At 41.7% G+C, this 27,083-nt stretch overlaps 1 protein-coding gene across 3 annotated transcripts in view; it reads left to right on the top strand.

Annotated features, from left to right (window-relative positions):
• The window catches only part of AMFR (autocrine motility factor receptor), a 68,677-nt gene that overhangs the window by 24,342 nt on the left and 17,252 nt on the right, over window positions 1-27,083 (top strand). For all 3 annotated transcript variants that reach the window (XM_032157376.2, XM_058441000.1, XM_058440999.1), the window contains exons 5-10: window positions 832-872; window positions 1,035-1,167; window positions 2,955-3,088; window positions 4,230-4,340; window positions 16,092-16,282; window positions 19,450-19,553. In XM_032157376.2, coding sequence (XP_032013267.1) covers window positions 832-872; window positions 1,035-1,167; window positions 2,955-3,088; window positions 4,230-4,340; window positions 16,092-16,282; window positions 19,450-19,553 — 714 coding nt within the window. The remainder of the gene's footprint in view (window positions 1-831; window positions 873-1,034; window positions 1,168-2,954; window positions 3,089-4,229; window positions 4,341-16,091; window positions 16,283-19,449; window positions 19,554-27,083) is intronic.

The following is a 27,083-nucleotide window of genomic DNA, read 5'->3' as shown; positions in this document are numbered from 1 at the left end:
CCTCTCCTCTCCTCTCCTCTCCTCTCCCCTCCCCTCCCCTCCCCCTCCCTTCCCCTTCCCCTTCCCCTTCCCCTTCCCTTCTGACAGGGTCTGGGGTCTGGCTCTGTCACCCAGGCTGGAGTGCTGTGGTGCGATCTCTGCTTACTGCAGCCTCCACCTCCCAGGCTCAATCCATCCTCCCACCTCAGCCTCCCAAGTAGCTGGTACTACCGGCACGTGCCACCATGCCCACCTAGTTTTTGTATTTTTTGTAGAGATGGGGTTTCACCATGTTGCCCAGGCTGGTTTTGAACTCCTGAGCTTGAGCAGTCCTCCTGCCTCGGTCTCCCAAAGTGCTGGGATTAAAGGTGTGATGTGGCTGGCCTTATTTTGCTTTTGATTGCTTTCGTTCTTTTTTCTGCTGGTGGACAAAGGGAGTGCACAAAGCACTAGGGAGAGAGCAGGTCCTCATGTCTAGGATAGCAGTACCTGAACTATACTTGGGAGTTACAGCATCACCCTTCTAAGTAATCAGTGATAGTGACTTAATGCTGTGTGAAATAGAATTGATGGTCAAACTACCAGGGTAAACCTCAAGATTGTAGGGGGATTCCCAGGGGATAGGTGTAATTGGTTGTCACCTATTAACAGGACTTTTCCTCAATAAAAGTTGGGTTTCTAGGTCATAAAAATATTTTATGGAAATTTGAAGCAGAGAAAATACAATAATGGGTAACCTTGAGCAATCTGCTTTTTAATTGAACTGAGAAATGTTTGTCTTTTATCATTTTATAAAAAGTTTGGCCTGAGCAATGCTACATTTTACTAAAAAGAAAATATCCTTTTTTATAGTCTCTTCTTGTGACAGTGAGGACTGCTCATGTGATTTTACGGTGAGTGAAATTGGGGAGGGAGGTGATGGAGGCCTGCTCATACAGTTGATTTTAAGATGTAGCAGGTATGAAATACATAAAAATCGGACTAAATTACAACATAGTTAAACCAAATTCAGTTGTAACAGTAAATTACTAAGGTGTTTCCTCTCTTCATTACAGATACGTAATTCACCTCTGGGACCTCAACCACGAAGGGACATGGGAAGGAAAGGGGACGTATGTCTATTACACAGACTTCGTCATGGAGCTCACTCTCCTGTCCCTGGACCTCATGCACCATATTCACATGTTGGTAAGTTTCCTCAGAAGGAGCTCTAACAGAGGGCAAGCCTTTCAGAATCAGGAAGAGTAATGGTTTCTTAATTAAAAAATGAAACTTTAGAAATAAGATGTAGATGGACTACTTAAAAGACTAAAAATGAATGTGGCTGCAAACCCTCCCTCTTTTTGCCACTGGGTGTTAAGGCAGTGCGGTGGAGCTGCTTTGGCTGGTGCCTAACTCAGGAGGTGTTTGCTGTCCTAGGAGACTTAGTTAACTCTGCTGACCAAGTCAATAGATTATTCTTTTAGCATGAAATTAAGGAGCTACCTTTCCCCATAGTTTCTATGGCTTTAAATATTTAGCAGTTACTTTGTAGGTGGTAATGGGAATTCCTGCAGTGTTAGCTACTTCACGGATTTATACATTTTTCATCTTTGTAATTAAAAAAAGTCTTTATACTTAATTCCTACATTCCTACTACCATCATTGTTTACATTTTACTTTGGTATGTTAGAAGTTAGTGTCGCAGATCTGCTTCATTGCTTGGCCCTTCAGTGATCTAATAATGCTGAGAATTAAAATAGTTGATGGGTAATTTATTTAAATTATAAGCCTAGCAAGTAGCATTTTAAAATTATTGGGCTAGACATGGCACATTTCTAAGTCTACTTTTTGAAAGAAACTTTGAAAACATACTTTTTAAAGTATGTAATTCTTTTTTTTAAAAAAGAGCCTTGGCTGGATGCAGTGGCTCACACCTGTAATCCCAGCTACTGGGGAGGCTGAGGCAGAGAATTGCTTGAACCTGGGAAATGGAGGTTGCAGTGAGCTGAGATCGTGCCACTGTACTCTATCCTGGGCGACAGGGTGACGCTGTCTCAAAAAAAAAAAGCCTCCCCTCCCCCCTCAAAAATGGGACAAACAAATGGCCAAAGATAACTGTTAAGATTTTTTTATCTTCTTTTTTAAATTTTAATTTTTTCCTCATGCTTGTATTTTTTTGTATTTAACTGCTTTTTATGTATTTTTTGTATTTATGTATTTTTTGTATTTTTATGTATTTTGTATTTAACTGATTCTTTTTATGTATTTGAGTACATACATTCATAAATTGAGATCATATTTTAGACATATAGTTTTTTTTTTTTAAACTAATGTATTATGAACATTTTCCTGTGCTAGCATCAGTTCTTCTAAGCCATTTTAATAGTTTCAGGATAAAAATGTCATCAGATAGCTGTACCATGATTTAATAAACCACATCCCACAATGGGTTGTTTAGATTATATTTGGTTGTTTGCTGTTTCACATTTTACATATTTTTTATCATGTATTAGTTTGATAAAGATAGTTATATCTTGCTTTTTTCATTTATCTAATACTATCTTCCCATAATTGACCTTCAGAACTGTTATATATACAAAGATAATAGTAACATGTAGTTATAGAGTATAATAAGTATAATTAATGACTATATAATTTTACGTTATGTGAGTTTACAGCCTAACTGTTCTTCTGCTGGGCATTTTGTTCATTTTCATATTTTCTCTTTTATAATTGCATGGATAGACATCTTTTTGCATAAAGCTTTTCCATTTCTGATGAGTTTCTCAGGAAAGATGACTGGCAGTGGAGCACCTAGGCTGACGAGGATGTGCATTGTTTAGAGTAATGAGATAAATCTGTGTATTTCCTTTCTGAAAGACATTGCAGTTCACCATCACCAACAGTGAAGAGCTTCCGCTGCATACTGCGCCTTCATCAGTAGCAAGTTCACGTTCGCTTTTACTGTGTATTTTATTCTCTTTCTCTCTAAGTTATTTGGCAACATCTGGTTATCCATGGCCAGCCTGGTCATCTTTATGCAGCTGCGTTACCTGTTTCACGAGGTGCAGCGTCGAATTCGTCGGCACAAGAACTATCTACGTGTGGTTGGAAACATGGAGGCCAGGTAAGGAAGCACAAGTTGATGTTGCTAAGTTTACTCATTTTAGCTTTTTAATAACAACAGATCCCAGAGTATGTCAGAATGTATGTTTGTAAACTGCTAACAGAGTGGTGGAGAGGAAAGGCTCTGGAGTCAGACTGCCCGGGTGTGAATCCCCACTTAGGTGCTGTGTGATTTGGGGCAATTTACTTCACCTCTAAATTAGGGATGAAAACAGAACCTTCTGCCTGAACTATTGGGAGAATTTGGTGAGATAATTCATGTACTTAGAATGGTACTGGGCACATAGTGCTCAGTATTAGGCTCTTATTCGTCATGATTTTATTGTCATTTTTATCAAATAGATACTTCATTGGGCTTCTGCCCTGTTCATTTCCTGAAAGTGGGTCTCAGTTGTTCTTTGCACATGCATGTTTACACACACATACTTAACCTCATTGAAGGAGGCACTCTTTTGCCAAGCTGGGGCTAAGCCACGCCTGGAGGTGCAAGATTAATGGGTATCCTCTTTGCTCCCAGCGGGACAGCTTGGATCTCTTCTTTGTGGCCAGGGACACAGATTGGATCTCTGGGGGCCTTACTCCTCTGATTTCTCCGGATATGGTCTCCGAGGTCTTCACTAACAGCAGCCATTATTATTATTATTATTTTGGAGATGGAGTCTCACTCTGTCACCCAGGCTGGAGTGCAGTGGCACAATCTCAGCTCACTGCAACCTCCGCCTCCCAGGTTGAAGCAATTCTCCTGCCTCAGCCTCCTGAGTAGCAGGGATTACAGGCGCCTGCCACCACACCCAGCTAATTTTTGCATTTTTAGTAGAGACGGGGTTTCACCATATTGGTTAGGCTGGTCTTGACCTCCTGACCTCCTGATCTGCCCGCCTCGGCCTCCGAAAGTGCTGGGATTACAGGTATGAGCCACCGCGCTTGGCCTAGCAACCATTATTTAGACAAAGTTACTGTGCATAAGTTACTAACTTTTGAATGGGCTTTGAAGGTAAATTATATTTTTGATTATCAAGAATGTTTTGCTGAACATGCTTTCTCTGTAACCGTGCTGTGATACAGGCACAGTCTATCAAGTGGTGTTTAACATGCGTGTAGAACTGACTGAGGTTCCTGCTGGGCTTGTTTTGTTTCCACAGGTTTGCAGTTGCAACTCCAGAGGAGCTGGCTGTCAACAATGACGACTGTGCTATCTGTTGGGACTCCATGCAGGCTGCGCGGAAACTGCCCTGCGGACATCTTTTCCACAAGTAGGAGCTCTGTGAAGGGCCATGTGGGACAGGTGTTCTGTCCAGGGCGTGTGTGTGCTTTGTGTACCCAGGCTCGAGACTCATCCTAGTGGAGGAGTGGGGACATTACCTCAGCCTGGCCTTGCTGCTGGCACTGAGTGTTCTGGGAAGCTCTTGGGTATCCTTCTTTGTTCCTTAGCCTCTTCCGTACATCATAGGACTGTTTCCCACCCATAGTTTGCCATCTTAGTTTCTGGGTATGGTAGCTGTCTTCATATTTCTTCTCCATTTTAGCTCTGAAGTACAGCAAATATGCCTGTAAGATTTAAAAGGAAGGATTAGTGGGGAGTCCTTGCTTTCAGACAGCTTATTATCTAACTGGGAGAGAGAATATATAATTTTGCATTTTGTACATGCCCAAAAGAAGCCTAAAAGCACACCAGAGAAGTGGATTGAGATGGGACTAGACCAGGACCACTAAACAGCACAGAAGAGCTGTGTCTGTTATGGAGGATTACAAATAGTCTCTTCTGTAATCCTTCCAGATGGAAGTAGATCTGAGATGTCATTGGAGTTCTGTCTGTCTCACGTAAATGACTGTGTGTATAGGTTTGGTGTTTTGATGTTGATGGACCTTGAGGTATCTTTTGGCCTTTTGCATGTGTTTTCAATTTTGCATATTGGGAAAGTTCTGATCTTTGCATCTTTAATCTTCCTTTCTCTATTTTATAGTTTCAAAGGGTTTTTCTTTTTCATATAGGAGCTAGAGTCTCAGTAACTCAACACATTTGTTGACAGATTTTTTTTTTTTTTTTTTTTTTAAATGTGCTGAGTGCTGTTAGGCTCTGGGGATAAAATGAAAATGACCAGTGTGGTCATTGCTTTCCTGTAGCTTACAGTCGAATGGAGGAGTCAAAAGTGAATGAACCAGGCATATTTATGAATTTTAAAGTATCAATGAGATGAGTGCTTTAAAGCAAAGGAACATGGTTCTTGAGAGCTTGTAATGAAAAAATCCAACTCAAACTTGAAGGAAGTGACTCTTGAGGATAAGTAGGAGTTAAGTCAACAAAAGGAGGGATCACGTGGTACTAGGTACTTGAGAGAGAGGGAGCATCTGTGCAGCAGGAAGAAATGGAAGAGACTAAAAGAGAAGCTGTGTGGCTGATCCCAGAGAGTAAAGGAGAGGGGTGTCTGCTGAGGCAGGAGACACATAGGCAGGGTCTGGAGGACCTTTGGGAGTGGTGAGATGCTGTTCAATGTTAAGGACTGGTGGGTTAGATTTGCTGTTTGAAAAGATCCAGGGGGATTGGTTAGTAACGGCTGCAGCGGTTCAGGGGTAATCCCAGCACTTTGGGATGCTGAGGCAGGTGGATCCCGAGGTCAGGAGTTCGAGACCAGCCTGACCAACATGGTGAAACCCTACCTCTACTAAAAATACAAAAAAATTAGCTGGGCATGGTGGCGGGTGCCTGTAATCCCAGGTACTTGGGAGGCTGAGGTAGGAGAATTGCTTCAACCTGAGAGGTGGAGGTTGCAGTGAGCTGAGATCGCGCCATTGTACTCCAGCCTGGGCAACGAGAACAAAACTCCATCTAAAAAAAAAAAAAAAAAAAAAAAGAGTAGCTTGGACTCTGGTGGTAGAAGTAGAGTTAGTGAGAAGACAGATTTGAGGGGATCAGGAAGGATGTGGTGCTAGACCGGCCAAGGGAAAGTGAGGAATGAAAGAGGTACCAGGGTTTCTCTAATTATGCAGGTTGGGCAGTTGGGTGTAGAGTGGTGCTGTTTGTTGAGGTTGGGAAGATGAGGGAATTTGCACACATTTCTCAAAATTATTTCAGTTAGCCCCTAAGGAACTTGCAGGCTGGTTGGGAAGAATAACTCAGAATGACTCTATTTTAGCTCAGAAATAATATCTTCAAGCATATGGTTAGATTAATTTTAGGATTTAATTTCTTTGATTGAGGCAAAATTCAGATAATATACATTTAACCATTTTAAAGTGTACAGTTCAGTGGCCGTTAATGTGTTCACAATGTTATGCGACCACCCTTCTTGCTAGTTTCAAAACCTTTTTACCACTCCACAATAGTGCACCATAGTCACTAAGTAAGCACTCTCCATTCCTTTCTTTTCCATCACCTGGCAACCACCAATCCACTTTCTGTCTCTATGGATTTACCTATTCTGGACATTTCATATAAAGGAATCATATAACATGTGACTTTTTGTGACTGGCCTCTTTCACTTAGTATTTTTTGAGGTCACCCAAGTTGTAGCATGTATCAGTACTTTTTATGGGGAAATTTAAATAATTTTATAAATTAAACAATTAGTTTATCCATTCATCCATTGGTGGACATTTGGGTTGTTTCCACATTTTGATTATTGTGAATAATGCTGCTAGGAACATGAGCTTGTAAGAACTATCTGTTTGAGGACTTGTTCTCACTTCTTTTGGGTATATGCCTAGGAGTGGAATTTCTGGATCATATGATAATTCTATGTTTAACTTTTGAGGAAACGCCAAACTGTTTTCTGCAGCAGCTGTACCACTTGATATTCCCACCAACAATACCTGAGGGGTCTAGTTTCTTCATACTCTTGCCAACACTTGTCATTTTCTATTTTTGTTATTATAGCCGTTCTCGTGGGCGTGAAGTGTTTTCTCATTATGGTGAATTTTGTTTTGTTTTTTAGTAATAATTCTTAAATATAGTTTTTTTATTCTGGTAAAATATAACATAAAATTTACCATTAGTCATTTTTAAGTATATGGTCTGGTGGCATGAAGTACAATCATATTGTTGTACAGCCTTCATCACCATCTATCTCCAGAACTTTTTCATCTTATGAAACTGAAATTGTCTCCAGTATATAGCAAGTCCCTCTCTGCTCCTCCCAAAGCCCTTGGCAACCACCATTCTATTTTTTTGTCTATGAATTACTCTAGATACCTCTGTTGGTTTTGGGTTTAGTTTGCTCTTTTTCTGGTTCTATACGCATAAAGTTAGGTTTTTGATTTGAGAGCTTTCTTCTTTTTAGGCATTTTCTGCTGCAGATTGGCCTCTGAGCATTGCTTCCGCTGCATCTCATAAGTTTGGATATGTTGTGGTTTTGTTTTCATTTGTCTCAAAGTGTCTCATTTCCCAAGTGATTTCTTTTTTTTTAAAATAGCTATATATTTACAGGTAAACTATAGTTTATTTTTAAAATAAGAGCAAACTTCAGCTAAATTATCAAAGAAACATGTAGAGATATATGTGTATAGGTATATATATGTATATATACATATATCTACATTTCAAGGGATATATATATCTATATCCATATATATGTAGAGATATATATATCCTTTGAAAATACATATCCCTTCAAAATATTTACTTCCTTCTCCAATATTGGAGTGCAGCATAGTGTATCATTTATATATATATATGTGTGTGTGTGTGTGTGTGTGTGTATTTATTATACTTTAAGTTCTAGGGTACATGTGCACAATGTGCAGGTTTGTTACATATGTATACATGTGCCATGTTGGTGTGCTGCACCCATTAACTCATCATTTACATTAGGTATATCTCCTAATGCTATCCCTCCCCCCTCCCCCAACCCCACAACAGGCCCCAGTGTGTGATGTTCCCCTTCCTGTGTCCAACTGTTCTCATTGTTCACTTCCCACCTATGAGTGAGAACATGCGGTGTTTGGTTTTTTTGTCCTTGCCATAGTTTGCTGAGAACGATGGTTTCCAGCTTCATCCATGTCCCTGCAAAGGACATGAACTCATCGTTTTTTATGGCTGCATGGTATTCCATGGTGTATATGTGCCACATTTTCTTAATCCAGTCTATCATTGTTGGACATTTGGGTTGGTTCCAAGTCTTTGCTATTGTGAGTAGTGCTGCAATAAACATAACGTGTGCGTGTGTCTTTATAGCAGCATGATTTATATTCCTTTGGGTATATACCCAGTAATGGGATGGCTGGGTCAAATGGTATTTCTAGTTCTAGATCCCTGAGGAATCGCCACACTGTCTTCCACAATGGTTGAACTAGTTTACAGTCCCACCAACAGTGCAAAAGTGTTTCTATTTCTCCACATCCTCTCCAGCACCTGTTGTTTCCTGACTTTTTAATGGTCGCCATTCTAACTGGTGTGAGATGGTATCTCATTGTGGTTTTGATTTGCATTTCTCTGATGGTCAGTGATGATGACCATTTTTCATGTGTCTGTTGCCTGCATAAATGTCTTCTTTGGAGAAATGTCTGTTCATATCTTTTGCCCACTTTTTAATGAGGTTGTTTTTTTTTTCTTGTAAATTAGTTTGAGTTCTTTGTAGATTCTGGATATTAGCCCTTTGTCAGATGAGTAGGTTGCAAAAATTTTCTCCCATTTTGTAGGTTGCCTGTTCACTCTGATGGTAGTTTGTTTTGCTGTGCAGAAGCTCTTTAGTTTAATTAGATCCCATTTGTCAATTTTGGCTTTTCTTGCCATTGCTTTTGGTGTTTTAGACATGAAGTCCTTGCCCATGCCTATTTCCTGAATGGTATTGCCTAGGTTTTCTTCTAGGGTTTTTATGGTTTTAGGTCTAACATTTAAGTCTTTAATCCATCTTGAATTAATTTTTGTGTAAGGTGTAAGGAAGGGATCCAGTTTCAGTTTTCTGCATATGGCTAGCCAGTTTTCCCAGCACCATTTATTAAATAGGGAATCATTTCCCCATTTCTTGTTTTTGTCAGGTTTGTCAAAGATCAGATGGTTGTAGATGTGTGGTATTATTTCTGAGGGCTCTGTTCTGTTCCATTGGTCTATATCTCTGTTTTGGTACCAGTACCATGCTGTTTTGGTTACAGTAGCCTTGTAGTATAGTTTGAAGTCAGGTAGCATGATGCCTCCAGCTTTGTTCTTTTGGCTTAGGATTGACTTGGCAATGCAGGCTCTTTTTTGGTTCCATATGAACTTTAAAGTAGTTTTTTCCAATTCTGTGAAGAAAGTCATTGGTAGCTTGATGGGGATGGCATTGAGTCTATAAATTACCTTGGGCAGTATGGCCATTTTCACAATATTGATTCTTCCTATCCATGAGCATGGAATGTTCTTCCATTTCCTTGTGTCCTCTTTTATTTTGTTGAGCAGTGGTTTGTAGTTCTCCTTGAAGAGGTCCTTCACATCCCTTGTAAGCTGGATTCCTAGGTATTTTATTCTCTTTGAAGCAATTGTGAATGGGAGTTCACTCATGATTTGGCTCTCTGTTTGTCTGTTATTGGTGTATAAGAATGCTTGTGATTTTTGCACATTGATTTTGTATCCTGAGACTTTGCTGAAGTTGCTTATCAGCTTAAGGAGATTTTGGGCTGAGACAATGGGGTTTTCTAGATATACAATCATGTCATCTGCAAACAGGGACAATTTGACTTCCTCTTTTCCTAATTGAATACCCTTTATTTCTTTCTCCTGCCTGATTGCCCTGGCCAGAACTTCCAACACTACGTTGAATAGGAGTGGTGAGAGAGGGCATCCCTGTCTTGTGCCAGTTTTCAAAGGGAATGCTTCCAGTTTTTGCCCATTCAGTATGATATTGGTTGTGGGTTTGTCATAAATAGCTCTTATTATTTTTAGATACTTCCCACCAATACCTAATTTATTGAGAGTTTTTAGCATGAAGGGCTGTTGAATTTTGTAGAAGGCCTTTTCTGCATCTATTGAGATAATCATGTGATTTTTGTCTTTGGTTCTGTTTATATGCTGGATTACATTTATTGATTTTCGTATGTTGAACCAGCCTTGCATCCCAGGGATGATGCCCACTTGATCATGGTGGATAAGCTTTTTGATGTGTTGCTGGATTTGGTTTGCCAGCATTTTACTGAGGATTTCTGCATCTATGTTCATCAAGGATATTGGTCTAAAATTCTCTTTTTTTTGTTGTGTCTCTGCCCGGCTTTGGTATCAGGATGATGGTGGCCTCATAAAATGAGTTAGGGAGGATTCGTTCTTTTTCTATTGATTGGAATAGTTTCAGAAGAAATGGTACCAGCTCCTCCTTGTACCTCTGGTAGAATTCTGCTGTGAATCCGTCTGGTCTTGGACTTTTTTTGGTTGGTAAGCTATTATTGCCTCAATTTCAGAGCCTGTTATTGGTCTATTCAGAGATTCAACTTCTTCCTGGTTTAGTCTTGGGAGGGTGTATGTGTTGAGGAATTTATCCATTTCTTCTAGATTTTCTAGTTTATTTGCGTAGAGGTGTTTATAGTATTCTCTGATGGTAGTTTGTATTTCTGTGGGACCAGTGGTGATATCCCCTTTGTCATTTTTTATTGCGTCTATTTGATTCTTCTCTCTTTTCTTCTTTATTAGTCTTGCTAGCAGTCTATCAATTTTGTTGATCTTTTCAAAAAACCAGCTCCTGGATTTATTGATTTTTTTGAAGGTTTTTTTTGTGTCTCTATTTCCTTCAGTTCTGCTCTGATCTTAGTTATTTCTTGCCTTCTGCTAGCTTTTGAATGTGTTTGCTCTTGCTTCTCTAGTTCTTTTAATTGTGATGTTAGGGTGTCAATTTTAGATCTTTCCTGCTTTCTCTTGTGAGCATTTAGTGCTATAAATTTCCCTCTACACACTGCTTTAAATGTGTCCCAGAGATTCTGGTATGTTGTGTCTTTGTTCTCATTGGTTTCAAAGAACATCTTTATTTCTGCCTTCATTTCGTTATGTACCCACTAGTCATTCAGGAGCAGGTTGTTCAGTTTCCATGTAGTTGAGCGGTTTTGAGTGAGTTAATCCTGAGTTCTAGTTTGATTGCATTGTGGTCTGAGAGACAGTTTGTTATAATTTCCGTCCTTTTACATTTGCTGAGAAGTGCTTTGCTTCCAACTATGTGGTCAATTTTGGAATAGGTGTGGTGTGGTGCTGAGAAGAATGTATATTCTTTTGCTTTGGGGTGGAGAGTTCTGTAGATGTCTATTAGGTCTGGTTGGTGCAGAGCTGAATTCAATTCCTGGATATCCTTGTTAACTTTCTGTCTCGTTGATCTGTCTCATGTTGACAGTGAGGTGTTGAAGTCTCCCATTATTATTGTGTGGGAGTCTAAGTCTCTTTGTAGGTCTCTAAGGACTTGCTTTATGAATCTGGGTGCTCCTGTATTGGGTGCATATATATTTAGGATAGTTAACTTTTCTTGTTGAATTGATCCCTTTACCATTATGTAATGGCCTTCTTTGTGTCTTTTGATCTTTGTTGGTTTAAAGTCTGTTTTATCCGAGACTAGGATTGCAACCCCTGCCTTTTTTTGTTTTCCATTTGCTTGGTAGATCTTCCTCCATCCCTTTATTTTGAGCCTGTGTGTGTCACTGCACGTCAGGTGGGTTTCCTGAATACAACACACTAATGGGTCTTGACTATCCAATTTGCCAGTCTGTGTCTTTTAATTGGAGCATTTAGCCTGTTTACATTTAAGCTTCATATTGTTATGTGTGAATTTGATCCTGTCCTTATGATGTTAGCTGGTTATTTTGCTTGTTAGTTGATGCAGTTTCTTCCTAGCCTCGATGGTCTTTACAATTTGGGATATTTTTGCAGTGGCTGGTACCGGTTGTTCCTTTCCATGTTTAGTGCTTCCTTCAGGAGCTCTTTTAGGGCAGGCCTGGTGGTGACAAAATCTCTCAGCATTTGCTTGTCTGTAAAGTATTTTATTTCACCTTCACTTATGAAGCTTAGTTTGGCTGGATATGAAATTCTGGGTTGAAAATTCTTTTCTTTAAGAATGTTGAATATTGGCAGGGCGCGGTGGCTCACACTTGTAATCCCAGCACTTTGGGAGGCCGAGGCGGGCGGATCACGAGGTCAGGAGATCGAGACCACGGTGAAACCCCGTCTCTACTAAAAATACAAAAAATTAGCCGGGCGTGGTGGCGGGCACCTGTAGTCCCAGCTACTCGGAGATGCTGAGGCAGGAGAATGGTGTGAACCCGGGAGGCAGAGCTTGCAGTGAGCCGAGATCGCGCCACTGCACTCCAGCCTGGGCGACAGAGCAAGACTCCGTCTCAAAAAAAAAAAAAAAAAAAAGAATGTTGAATATTGGCCCCCACTCTCTTCTGGCTTGTTGAGTTTCTGCTGAGAGATCAGCTGTTAGTCTGATGGGCTTCCCTTTGTGGGTAACCCGACCTTTCTCTCTCGCTGCCCTTAACATTTTTTCCTTCATTTCAACTTTGGTGAATCTGACAATTATGTGTCTTGGAGTTGCTCTTCTCGAGGAGTATCTTTGTGGCATTCTCTGTATTTCCTGAATCTGAATGTTGGCCTGCCTTGCTAGGTTGGGGAAGTTCTCCTAGATAATATCCTGCAGAGTGTTTTCCAACTTGGTTCCATTCTCCCCGTCACTTTCAGGTACACCAATCAGACGTAGATTTGGTCTTTTCACATAGTCCCATATTTCTTGGAGGCTTTGTTCATTTCTTTTTATTCATTTTTCTCTAAACTTCTCTTCTTGCTTCATTTCATTCATTTGATCTTCAGTCACTGATACCCTTTCTTCCAGTTGATGGAATTGGCTACTGAAGCTTGTGCATTCGTCACATAGTTCTCATGCCATGGTTTTCAGATCCATCAGGTCCTTTAAGGACTTCTCTGCATTGGTTATTCTAGTTAGCCATTCGTCTAATCTTTTTTCAAGGTTTTTAACTTCTTTGCGACGAGTTCAGACTTCCTCCTTTAGCTCGGAGAAGTTTGATTGTCTGAAGCCTTCTTCTCTCAACTTGTCAAAGTCATTCTCCATCCAGCTTTGTTCTGCTGCTGGTGAGGAGCTGCGTTCCTTTGGAGGAGGAGAGGCACTCTGATTTTTAGAATTTTCAGTTTTTCTGTTCTGGTTTTTCCCCATCTTTGTGGTTTTATCTACCTTTGGTCTTTGATGATGGTGACGTACAGATGGGGTTTTGGTGTGGATGTCCTTTTTTGTTTGTTAGTTTTCCTTCTAACAGTCAGGACCCTCTGCTGCAGGTCTGTTGGAGTTTGCTGGAGGTCCACTCCAGACCCTGTTTGCCTGGGTATCAGCAGTGGAGGCTGCAGAACAGCGAATATTGCTGAACAGCAAATGTTGCTGTCTGATTGTTCCTCTGGAGGTTTTGTCTGAGAGGGTACCCAGCCGTGTGAAGTGTCAGTCTGCCTCTACTGGGGGGTGCCTCGCAGTTAGGCTACTCGGGGGTCAGGGACCCACTTGAGGAGGCAGTCTGTCCGTTCTCAGATCTCAAACTCCATGCTGGGAGAAGGACTGCTCTCTTCAAAGCTATCAGACAGGGACATTTAAGTCTGCAGAGGTTTCTGCTGCCTTTTGTTCTGCTATGCCCTGCCCCCAGAGATGGAGTCTATGGAGGCAGGCAGGCCTCCTCGAGGTGCAGTGGGCTCCACTCAGTTCGAACTTCCCGGCCACTTTGTTTACCTACTCAAGCCTCAGCAATGGCGGCACCCCTCCCCCAGCCTCGCTGCCGCCTTGCAGTTCAGTCTCAGACTGCTGTGCTAGCAATGAGCGAGGCTCTGTGGGCATGGGACCCTCCGAGCCAGGCACGGGATATAGTCTCCTGGTGTGCCGTTTGCTAAGACCATTGGAAAAGTGCAGTATTAGGGTGGGAGTGACCTGATTTTCCAGGTGCGGTCTGTCACAGCTTTGCTTGACTATGAAAGGGAATTCCCTGACCCCTTGTGCTTCCTGGGTGAGGCAATGCCTCGCCCTGCTTCAGCTCACGCTTGGTGCGCTGCACCCACTGTCCTGCACCTACTGTCCGACAGCCCCAGTGAGATGAACCTGGTACCTCAGATGGAAATGCAGAAATCACCTGTCTTCTGTGTAGCTCATGCTGGGAGCTGTAGACTGGAGCTGTTCCTATTCAGCCATCTTGGAACCCATGATTTCTTCTTTACTCAGTGGTTGCTTAAGAGTTAGGATTTAATTTTAAAACTTATCTGCCTCGGGTTGAGTGAACAAATAGTTGTTAGGATGTGCTCTTGGTTTGCTTTGCTTTGTAACTTCGGGAATGATTGTGTGCTGAGAATCTAAGGCAAATTCATTTTAATTTGTGATAAAGGTAATGTCTATATTCTTGCAGACACAATAGCTAGATAATTTGTTGCTATAGAGGATATTTTTGCAACATTTCAGAGTCCAGTGAATAGATTTCTCTGGAAATCTATTTTTCACTCTAAAGTTTTCTCTCTAAAGTTTGATTTCTCTCAGTTAAGGAAGTCTAGCCTTTTTTTTTTTTTTAAACAGAAAACTATATCTAACTAGTTGTACTCACCTTGGAGTTTTTAGGCTGTTATATTTAATGTGGGAGGATTTTGCACTTTGTGAAATAAATTTAGATTTGCTTATAAAAAGTATGTCATAGTGTAGCATTATTGGAAGGCAAGGATCTTACATACTGTTGTCATCCCCCACAAGGCTAATTTTATTATACTAGTGGTGTGATTTAAGGGTGTCAGTAGGAGAATTGGACTTAAAAAAATCATTTATTTGACTAAATTATCACAGACAAATTATAGGTATTTAATTATTGCAAAATATGAGAGTTGGGTATACACATACAGACAGATGACATTATTTTGGAACACAACTGTCACACACTTTCATGACACAGAGTGAGTAAGAAGTAGCTCCATCTTGGCCTCTAGGAAACTCCTGTTACTTATGTACCATTTAGTTGCTGGAGACTGAGGATTATCATATTATGGTGAGGTTTTCCTTTATAACTTTATATCTACACGTGTTCGTAGATATTTAAAAGAAGATACAGCATTTTTATTCAGTGCCTACTAGAGCCCTTAGAGAAAGATAACAAATTCTCATAAAATGGGAGGGACCTTGGAGATTAATTCATCCAGCCGTTTCATTCTTTAGTGGAGAGGACTAGTCAATAGAGGTTGAAGGGTTTGCCTGGATCACACAGCTAGTTAAGGGAGAATTGGGACTGATCTCACATTTTCTGCTTCTTACTCTAGTACCCTTTCCTTCCTTTAATGGACACCTCAAGTATTTATTGCGTGTCTACCGTAATTAAGGCATTATCGTCTCCTGAGAGAGGGCAAAAGAAGCTTTGGCCTTGTTGGGAAAGCAGCGTGCAAAGAGAAGAGGGTGGAGGACATTGAGGTGGTGAATGGAGAGGAGAGGTTAGAGGTGAGCCAGGGGAATGGGGAGGTAAGGACCTGTAGGGCTGTCATGCTTGAGGAAAAAGCAGATGGGAGGTCTTAGTAAGTCTGGTGCCAGATAAGGGAGTTGGAAGGAGAGGAGCTTGAGTGAATGAGTGAGAATTTTGACATCAAGATTTTGAAGACAAGGCCAAGGTTATGACTGTGCCGGTAGTAGCTAAAGCAGAGTGAAAGACACGAGCATCAGAGTGGAGGACTCAAGGACATGAGAGGCCAGGGTGTTGGATGATTCAGCCACATGGATTTTGAAGTAGCCAAATGGAGTTGGATGAGAAGATGGTGAGCCATGCTAGGAAGCCCCATTGAAGAGGGGTCACAACCAGGAGCTTGGTAGATGACTTCATATGATAAAGAATTCATGTTCCCAGCAGGACACACTGGAAGTGTATTAAAGTGAAGTAGGGCAAATAGGTAATGTCCATAAATGCTTCTCAACACTTAAATCTCACTAGTGGTAGAGAGAAAATCAAATTGGAGCACATTTGATATATCCAGAGTACTTCTGGGTGAATTCTCACAAAGTATGCTAAGGAACAATCAAGGATGCTGACGTGTCTTCTTTTGGACTTTTTGGTAGCTCCTGTCTTCGTTCCTGGCTAGAACAAGACACCTCCTGTCCAACATGCAGAATGTCTCTTAATATTGCCGACAATAATCGTGTCAGGGAAGACCATCAAGGAGAGAACTTGGATGAGAATTTGGTTCCTGTAGCAGCAGCCGAAGGGAGACCTCGCTTAAACCAACACAATCACTTCTTCCATTTTGATGGTTAGTTGGTTTCAACCTCTAAAACTATACCTAAGGGGTGTTCTCCCTTAAGCAGATACTATTTTAATTATAAATTGCCCTGTATAGACCAGTTTAATATTATACAGTCATGTGCCCCATAACAACATTTCAGTCCATGACAAACCATATATACAGCAGTGGTCCCATAAGATGATAGTGGACCTAAAAAATTCCTGTGGTCTGGTATTTACTACAGTTTTTATCATTATTTTAAAGTGTACTCATACTTACATATAAAAAAAAAAGTACCTTAAAGCAGCCTCAGGCAGGTCCTTCAGGAGGTATTCCAGAATAAGGTATTGTTATTCTAGGAGATGACAGCTCCATGCGTGTTACTGCCCCTGAAGACCTTCCAGTGGGACAAGAGGTGGAGGTGGACGACAGTGATACTGATGCTCCTGACCTGTGTAGGCTTAGGCTGATGTGTGTGTTTGTATCTTAGTTTTTAGCCAAAAAAATTTAAAAAGTAAAATTAAAACTTTTAGAAATAGAAAAACTCTTATAGAATAAAAAAGAAAATATTTTCGACAGCTGTACAGAGTGTTTGAATTTTAAGCTAAGTGTTACTATAAGAGTCAGAAAGTTAAAAAAAATTAAGATTATGAAGTAAAAAACTTATAGTAAGCTAAATTTAATTTATTGAATATAGGAAGAAACATTTTGTCATGAATTTAGTGTAGCCTAAGTGTACAGTGTTTATAAAGTCTGCAGGAGCACACAGTAATGTCCTAGGCCTTCACATTTCACCATTCACTGACTCACCCAGAGCAGCCTTAATCATGCAAGCTTCATTCCTGGTAAGTGCCCTATGCAGGTGTACTTTTTTGTTTTTTTGTACCATATTTTTACTGTATGTTTTCTGTTAGATATGTTTAGATACACAAATACTTAGCACTGTGTTATAATTGCCTCTACAGCATTCAGTACAGTAACATGCTGTAGAACAATAGACTATATTGTATAGCCTAGGTGTGTAGTAAGCTATACCATTTAGGTTTATGTAAATACACTCTATGATGTTCGCACAACAATGAAATCACCTAACAACACATTTCTCAGAATGTATCCCTGTTGTTAAGCTACGCAATGACTGTGTTTAATTTTAATTGAAAGTGTTTAGGTGGGATGGATGGATGGATGGATGGATAGAGATAGAAGAAACAGAGGGGTTACAGGCATTTTGCCCGATTCCATGTCAATATGGGCAGGGTGGGGCAGGAGGGTGGAGGAGTAAAACTGAATCAACCATGCCTTCAAGGAGCACACTTAATTAGCTCGATAGTTAACCTTTGCTAATAATATATTGCATTTGTGTAGCATTTAAGCATATAATGAAGGATCATTGAGCAGCCTTTCTGGTGAGTACCAGAAGCAGAATCAGAGCTGGAACCCTGTTGCTTTGTCCATAAAATATAAATGTTCTGCCTCCCGGCAGTGTTAAAAGGAGTTGTAATGAAAACCACACTTAAAATTCTAAGGCTATGACATATCAAGATCTGGTTGATCATCCTTCCTTAATTCGCATTAAGCTGGTGTTGATTTTCAACAGTCCAGTACTGCTAAATTTTGTGAGTTCATGTTTATAATTATTACTGTATCACAAGCATCCCTGGAATTTTGTTAGCAGTAGTGCTATTCACATCCCCGATTTGAGTTTCAAAAATGGGGTACAGTGGGGATGGTGTCATGTTGGTGAAATCCCTCAAAGAAGGGACCAGGGGGAGTAGAGTCATGTCTCCCAGAAGAGTAGGTGGGGCTACTTGGCTGGCTGGGCCCAGAATGCTGGAGGGGTTTAGAGGGCCTGGTTTGGTGGCTGTGAATGAAGGGCTCTTCCAGGTAAAACTTCTGAAATATACTAGCAATATTAGAGATGAGACCTGTCTATGTAATCCATTATTTTGTGAATTATGACTACTAAAAATTTAGTCAAAATAGATGAAGTCAACTTTATTTCTCCCTAGTTAGTACATGAAATAAGTATCCATTTCTTAAATGGGTACATTTTGTTTGTACCCATCTCAAGACCTTTGAGATGGCCATTCCACTTGATTTTTTTTTTTTTTTTTTTTGAGACAGAGTCTTGCCCTGTCACCAGGCTGGAGTGCAGTGGCGTGAACTCAGCTCACTGCAACCTCCGATTTCCTGGTTCAAGCGATTCTCCTGCCTCAGCCTCCCAAGTAGCTGGGATTACAGGCACGTGCCCCCATGCCTGGCTAATTTTTGTATTTTTAGTAGAGACAGGGTTTCACCATTTTGGCCAGGATGGTCTTGATCTCCTGACCTTGTGATCTGCCCGCCTTAGCCTCCCAAAGACCTGGATTACAGGCGTGAGCCACCGTGCCTGGCTACACTTGATTTTCTGTTCCATGCATCAGTGTTTCTTTGTGAAGGAATGAAAAAGCAGCCTTAAATGTGTAGCTTGATATTGGGTTGTTTTACAGCCGATTCTTGGTGCTGTTGTATCTTAGGCTCCTGTTTTCTTAGGGAAGTAACAGAAGCAGCAGACTTCTTGGTGCTGTTAGTCTATAAGCCTTTGTTGTAGAATAGCACAATTTAAAAAGAATTTTGAATCAGAAAACCAGGGCTTTTAAGAGTAAAGAAAAAATACTTCCTAAAAGTAAATGTGAAAATGCCTCCAAATGAGTAGTCATTTGTGTAGCTTGTGAAAGAGAGGAGCCAAAGCTCATGTGTTGTAGAAGCTTTAGAGCCTTGAAAAGCTTCCTCATCTCCCAGGCTGAGCGTGTGAGGGCACTGGGCTGGGCTGTGTCCAGCCCCCCCTGGAAAACAGGATTGCTGAGCAGTGAAGGGTTCTAGAGCTTGCCTGTCTGGCTTCACATCTTGGCCATCATAGTTAAACTGTGTGATCTTGAACAAGTCCCCTAACTTCTAAGTGCCTCAGAGACCAAAGACCAAGGGTACTAGTGCTATATCTTTGAGAAGGATACTATGAGAATGATAATAGGAGGTACCACGTGGGGTGTAGTGAGGATTAAATGAGCTAGTTCATGTAGAACACTTGGCATGAGACGCCTGCCATACAAGAAGCCCTCAGTGAACACCAGCCATTACAGTGGCCACTGTGAGAGCAGATGACGGGGCAAAGAGTCAGGGCTCTGAAACTTATACTGGATTCTTGTTTGTTTCAGGGTCTCGGATTGCGAGCTGGCTGCCGAGTTTTTCGGTTGAAGTGATGCACACCACCAACATTCTTGGCATTACGCAGGCCAGCAACTCCCAGCTCAATGCAATGGTAAGGTCTGCTAGCTGCTTTAAGAGGATCACTGGGAATTAGAAGGGAAGGAACAGCTAGGGCGTGTGTGCCGGGTATGTGACCTTGTTGGTCTTACTCTGCTCTGGCAGAGTAGAAGGATTTTTAGGGGCTTCTTTTTATTTACTGGGACCGTTTACATTCCTGTGTTTTAAATTTTGAAACTTTGATTTTATTTCTGTGGCGGATAATCTAACCTTTTCTGAACACTACTAGGTACACTCTGTTGTGATCTAGGCCTACCTTGGGACTCCTTCGATTTTAGCCAGTTTGAGGCACACCATTGCAAAAAAAATTTTTTTTTCTGGAGGCAGGGTCTTCCTTCATTGCCCAGGCTTGCAGTGCAGTGGTGCGATCTCGGCTCACTGCACCTTCTACCTCCCGAGTTCAAGCAGTTCTCTTGCCTCGGCCTCCTGAGTAGCTAGGATTATAGGCGTGGACCACCATGCCTGGCTAATTTTTGTAGAGACGAGGTTTCACCATTTTGGCCAGGCTGGTCTCGAACTCTTGGCCTTAGTGATCCGTCCACCTTGGCCTCCCAAAGTGCTTGGATTACAGGCGTGAGCCACTGTGTACAGCCTTTAGCTAAAATATGTTGGGGAATTACTGGCTGGAGTGAATGATGTGTCTTTTATTAAAAATTTTATGAGGCTGGGCACAGTGGCTCACTCTTGTAATCCCAGAGCTTTGTGAGGCAGAGGCAGGCAGGTGGCTTGATTGCCCAGGAGTTTGAGGCACACCATTGCACTCCAGCCTGGGTGACAGAGCGAGATCTCATCTCTAAAAAAAGCAAAGAGACTGGGCATGGTGGCTCACGCCTGTAATCCCAGCACTTTGGGAGGCTGAGGCAGGTGGATCACCTGAGGTCAGGAGTTCGAGACCAGCCTGGCCAATATAGTGAAACCCTGTCTCTGCTAAAAATACAAAAATTTGCTGGGCATGTTGGCATGCACCTGTAATCCCAGCTACTTGGGAGGCTGAGGCAGGAGAATCGCTTGAACCCAGGGGGCAGAGGTTGCAGTGAGCCGAGATCAGGCCATTACACTCCAGTCTGGGCAACGAGAGTGAAACTCTGTCTCAAAAAAAAAAAAAAAAAAATTGCATGAGGCTCACCAAATGTGTGTTTTTGTTCCCCATCTTTTCCTCCCTCGCCTCCAAAAACTGTGTGACTGTGTGTGTGTGTGTATGTGTGCATGCATTTGTGTATATGCCTTGAAATGTTGAGGCGTGCTGTTGGCTCAAGGATATTGTTTGAATATTTCAAGTTTCTTTGTATTTTTCCAAAGGAATGTGTTATTATTTTACAATGATGGAGAAACATGTTTCACCATTGTTGAAATCCAGTGCAAACCACCTTAGTCCTGCTTGGATTAGGGCCTCTGGCTGACCTGGATAAGCCCAGCCAGTGCTTTGGAAGGTCATTGGTTCATTCGTTAATTAGTTAATCTTTGTTGATTGATTGAACAAATTTGAACTGAGAGCCTGTTCCTGAGACAGGCACTGTGGTGAGCATAGCACCTGCAATGTCATTAAGGTAGACACAAGTCTTACTCTCAAGTAGGGTAGATACTAACTGGGGAGACAGGTCATAAATATAAATAAGGTGACTGCTGATAGTGATGAGTGCTCTGGGAGCAGTAAGGTAGGCAGTGTGGTGGAGTGGGTGGGTAGAGGCCAGAGGAAGCATTTTAGAGGAGGCATTTGGAGATGTTCTCTTTGAGGGGTAGTATGTAAGCTAAAACATGAAGGATGAGGTGGAGCTGGATCAGGGGGAAGGAGGCCGTGGAAACAGTAGGTGCAAAGGCTATGAGGTGAGAAAGTTCTAGGAACTGAGAAAGGTCATTATGGTTGGGGCCTAGCAAGTAGGGGACCAACACTGTGATATGAATTGAGATTTCAGAGCCAGAACATGCAGGGTCTTATAGGCCACAGGCAAATTTAGATCTTGTAAAAGTCTTAGAAGGCCATTCAGAGCTTCTTACAGACCCCACCACCACCACCAGGGGACTGACAGGATATTTAACAGAATTATTTTGCTTCTGGGAGGAGGTTGAATTATAGAGGGTCAGAAATGGAAGCAGCAGGACCAGCAGTTAGGATGTTGCTGCAGTAGTCAAGGGAAATTCACGTGGGGGCTTGGACAGGGGTATTTGTAATAAAGGTGAAAATAAGTGGCAGGTTTAGGACACTTTTGTAAGATGAGCTGGCAGGACTTGGTGCTTTGGTTGGATATGGGGGATGAAAGAAGTGGCTGAATGGAAGCTGCCTTGTTGGGTTTGAATTAAGCAGCTGAGTTGACAGTGGTACCATGTACTGAGATGCGAAGACTCAGGAGGAACAGGCATGAGGATGGGTCGCGGTGTTCTGTTTGGGTAAGTCTGGGTTGCTCTGTAGGCAGTTCTGGACCTCAGTGAGGAGATCAAATGAGAGATGCACATTTGGGAGATTGAAGCCTGGAGGTGACATCTAAAGCAGGGGGGCGAAGAGAAGAGGGCCGATATCTGAGCTATAGGTCCTGCCATGTTCAGAGGTCTGGCAGAGAGGCAGGAGCCATGACAGCCGGTGGAGAGGGAAGAGACCAGGAGAAGGTGGCAGCACAGCACAGAGGAGTTGGGTTTCCAGGAGGGAAGAGTCACGCGTGTGGAATTCTTACAAGATGAGCTCATAGAAATGCATGTTGGATTTGGCAGAGTGGGAGTGATTGATTAGCTGGAAAAGAACCAGCACTTTCCATGGCCCGAGGGGTTGGAGAGTAGATTGTGGTAGATTGAAATGAGTGGGAGCTGAAGAAATAGACCATACCAGGAAGTATGTTATGAAGAAGGACACAGAGCAGTAGAGGTGGTAGCTTGATAGGGTGTGGCATCCATGGGAGTGTTTCGTTTGTTTAAGGTTTTTGAATAGGTTTACAAGTTTCAGAACCTAGAGAGGAGTATACAGTGAAGTCATACTCCCATCCTTTTCCCATGTGCCCAGCTCCCACACCCCCTTAACAGCCAGGGTTAGTTTCTTATGTATTATGTTGCTCCAGAAGGCTTATAGGCACATACAAGCCAATGCTAGTACATACTCTTTTTCAGACAGAAAAGAATAAGAAAGTGAATTTTTTTTTGATTTTTCTATTTTAGTAAAATATATTATATCTACTATTTTAATATTTTTCAGATGTGCATTTCAGTGGTGTATTCACATTGTGCAACTATCACCACTGTCCATCTACAGAACTCTTTTCATCTTGCACAATCGAAACTTTGTACCAAGCCTGTCCAACCTGCGGGCTGCATGTGGCCCAGGACAGCTTTGAATGCAGCCCAACACAAATTTGTAAACTTTCTTAAAACTATGAGATTTTTTTGTCTTTTTTTTTTTTTAGCTCATCAGCTATCATTAGTGTTAGTATATTTTATGTGTGGCTCAGACAATTCTTCCAGTGTGGCCCGGGGAAGCCAAAATATTGGATACCCTTGCTCTATACCCATTAAACAGTTAACTACTAATTCTCCCCTCCCTCTAGCCTTTGGCAACCAAAGCTACTTGCTTTCTCTATGAGTTTAACTACCTAGGTACCTCATATAAGTAGAATTATACAATATTTGTCATTTTGTGACTGGCTTATTTCACTTAGCATAATGTCATCATGGTTCATCCACGTTGTAGCACGAGTCAGAATTTTCTTCCTTTTAAAGGTTGAGTATGCATATACCACATTTTATTTATCTATTAATCTGTCGTTGGACACTCACATTTCTTCCACATTTTAGCTATCATGAATAATGCTACTGTGAACATGAGCAGGCATATTTCTTGGAGACCCTGCTTCTAATTCTTTTGAATACTCATGAGTCTTTTTTGTTTGTTTTTAAGACTAATTTTTTAGAGCAGTTTTAGGCTTACAGCAAAATTAAGAAGAAGGTACAGAGATTTCCCGTATGCCTCCTGTGCCCACACACATACAGCCTTCCCCATTATCAACATCCCTCAGCAGAGGGTACGTTTGGTACAGTTGATAAACCTGTGTTGGCACATCATAATCACCCAAAGTCGATAGTTTACATTTGTGTTCCCTCTATAGGTTTGGACAAATATATAGTGACATGTATCCACATGATACAGAGTCTTTTCACTGCCCTAAAGATTCTGTATGCACTCTGCCTTTCCTTGCCTCCCCCAGCCTCTAGCAACCACTGATCTTTTTACTATCTTCACAGCTTTGCCTATTCCAGAATGTCATACAGTTGGAATCCTGCAGTATGTAGCCTTTTCAGATGGCTTCTTTCACTTAATTATTTGCATGTATGTTTCCTTTATATCTTTAAGGGATTGATAGCTCGTTTCTTGTTAGCACCAAATAATATTCCATTGTCTGGATATACCACAATTTGTTAATTCATTCACCTACTTAAGGACATCTTGGTTGCTTCCAGGTTTTGGCAGTTATGAATAAAGCTGCTATAAACATCTATGTGCAGGTTTTTATGTAGACATAAGTTCATAACTTCCTTGGTTAAATGCTAATATGGTTTGACTGTGTCCCCACCCACATTTCCTCTTGAATTCCCACATGTTGTGGGAGGTGCCCAGTGGGAGGTAGTTGAATCGTGGGACAGGTCTTTCCCATGCTGTTCTTGTGATAGTGAAAAAGTCTCACAAGATCTGATGGTTTTATAAAGAGGATTTCCCTGCACAAGCTCTCTCTCTTTGCCTGCTGCCATCCACGTAAGATATGACTTGCTCCTCCTTGCCTTCCACCATGATTATGAGGCCTCCCCAGCCATGTGGAACTGTAAGTCCATTAAACCTCTTTCTTTTGTAAATCGCCCAGTCTTGGGTATGTCTTTATTAGCAGCATGAAAATGGGCTAATACAGTAAATTGGTACCAGGAGTGGGGTGCTGCTGTAGATACCTGAAAATGTGGAAGCGACTTTGAAACTAGCTAACAGGCAGGGGTTGGAAGGGAGGGCTCAGGAGAAGACAGGAAAATGTGGGAAAGTTTGGAACTCCCTAGAGACTTGTTGAATGGCTTTAACCAAAATACTGATAATGATATGGACCATGAAATCAAGGCTGAGGTGGTCTCAGATGGAGATGAGGAACTTGTTGGGAATTGGAGCAAGGGTGACTCTTGTCATGTTTTAGCAAAGAGAATGGCGGCATGTCGCCCCTGCCTTAGAGAGTTGGGGAACTTTGAACTTGAGAGAGATGATTTAGGGTATGTGGCAGAAGAAAATTCTAAGCAGCAAAGCATTCAGGAGGTGACTTGGGTGCTGTTAAAGGCATTCAGTTTTAAAAGGGAAACAGCAAAAAAGTTTGGAAAATTTGCAGCTTGACAATGCGATAGAAAAGAAAATCTCATTTTCTGAGGAGAAATTCAAGCTGGCTGCAGAAATTTGCATAAGTAACCAGAAGCTGAATGTTAATCCCCAAGACAATGGGGAAAATATCTCCAGGGCATGTCAGAGGTCTTTACAGCAGCCCCTCTCATCACAGGCCCAGAGGCCTAGGAGGAAAACATGGTTTCGTGGGTCAGGCTCAGGGTCCCTGTGCTGTGTGCAGCCTAGGTACTTGGTGCCCTGTGTCTCAGCTGCTCCAGCCATGGCTGAAAGGGGCCATTGGGCTTCAGAGGGTGCAAGCCCCAAGCCTTGGCAGCCTTCAGGTGGTGTTGAGCCTGCAAGTGCACAAAAGTCAAGAATTGGGGTTTGGGAACCTCCACCTAGATTTCAGAAGATGTATGGAAACACCGGGATGCCCAGGTAGAAGTTTGGCACAGGGGTGGGGTCTTCATGGAGAACCTCTGCTAGGGCAGTGCAGAAGGGAAATGTGGGATCAGAGCCCCCACACAGAGTCCCTGCTAGGGCACAGCCTAATGGAGCTGTGAGAAGAGGGCCACTGTCCTCCAGACCCCAGAATGGTAGATCCGCTGACAGCTTGCACTGTGTGCCTGGAAAAGCCACAGACACTCAATGTCAGTCTGTGAAAGCAGCCGGGAGGGAGGCTGTACCCTGCACAGCCACAGGGGTGGAGCTGCCCAAGACCATGGAAACCCGTCTCTTGCATCAGTATGACCCAGATGTGAGACATGGATTCAAAGGAGATCATTTTGGAGCTTTAAGATTTGACTGCCCTACCTTATTTCGGACTTGCGTGTGGCCTGTAGCCCTTTTGTTTTGGCCAATTTCTCCCATTTGGAACAGCTGTGTTTACCCAATGCCTATACCCCTTTTGTATCTAGGAAGTAACTAACTTGCTGTTGATTTTACAGGCTCATAGATGGAAGGAACTTGCCTTATCTCAGATGAGATGTTGTACTGTGGACTTTTGAATTAATGCTGAAATAAATTAAGACTTTGGGGGACTGTTGGGAAGGCGTGATTGGTTTTGAAACATAAGGACATGAGATTTGGGAGGGGCCAGGGGCGGAATGATATGGTTTGACTGTGTCCCCACCCCAATCTCATCTTGAATTCCCACATTTTGTGGGAGGGACCTGGTAGGAGGTAGTTGAATCATGGGGGCAGGTCTTTCTCCTGCTGTTCTCGTGATAGTGAGTAAGTCTCACAAGATATGATGGTTTTAAAAAGAGGAGTTCACCTGCACAAGCTCTCTCTCTTTGCCTGCCACCATCCATGTAAGATGTGACTTGCTCCTCCTTACCTTCTGCCATGATCGTGAGGCCTCCCCAGCCATGTGGAACTGTAAGTTGATTAAACCTCTTTCTTTTGTAAGTTGCCAGTCTTGGGTATGTCTTTATCAGCAATGTGAAAACCGACGAATACAAATGCTAAACAACATGATTGCTAGATCAAATGGTAAAATTGTTTAATTTTGTTAGAAGCTGCTGAATTGTCCTCCAGAGTGGCTGGTTGTATCATCTTGTGTTCTCACCAGCAGTGAATGAGAGTTCCTGTTACTCCACATCCTCTCCAGCATTTGGTTTTGTCAGTGTTCCAGATTTTGGCTATTCTAATATATATGTAGTGGTGTCTTGTTTAATTTGCATTTATCTAATGACATATGATGTGGAGCAACTTGTTATATTCTTATTTGCCATCTGTACATCTATCTTTGGTGAAGTATCTATTAAGGTCTTATACTCATTTTTTGATCAGGTTCTTTTTTTACTGTTGAGCTTTAAAAATTCTTTGTATATTTTGGATAGCAGTCCTTTATCAGATGTGTCATTTACAAATATTTTCTCCCATTCTGGCTTGTCATCTTATTTTTGACATTGTCTTTTGCAGAACTTTTTACTTTTAATGAAGTCTAGCTTATCAATTATTTTCTTTCATGGATTATGCCTTTGGTGTTGTATCTAAAAAGTAATTGCCATACCCTAGGTTATTTATTTCTCTGTTATCTTCTAGGGATATTATAGTTTTGCATTTTACATTTAGGCCTGTGATCCATTTTGAGTTAATGATTGTGAAGAGTATAAGGGCTGTGCCTAGATTATTGTTTTGCATGTGGATGGCCAGTTATAGCACCATTTGTTGAAAAGGCTATCTTTTCTCTAT

The sequence above is a fragment of the Hylobates moloch genome, unplaced genomic scaffold, assembly GCF_009828535.3.
Source record: "Hylobates moloch isolate HMO894 unplaced genomic scaffold, HMol_V3 SCAFFOLD_6, whole genome shotgun sequence".
In the NCBI taxonomy this organism is placed as follows: domain Eukaryota; kingdom Metazoa; phylum Chordata; class Mammalia; order Primates; family Hylobatidae; genus Hylobates; species Hylobates moloch.
The sequence above is the reverse complement of the archived record's forward strand: the minus strand, read 5'-3'. Positions and strand labels throughout refer to the sequence as shown.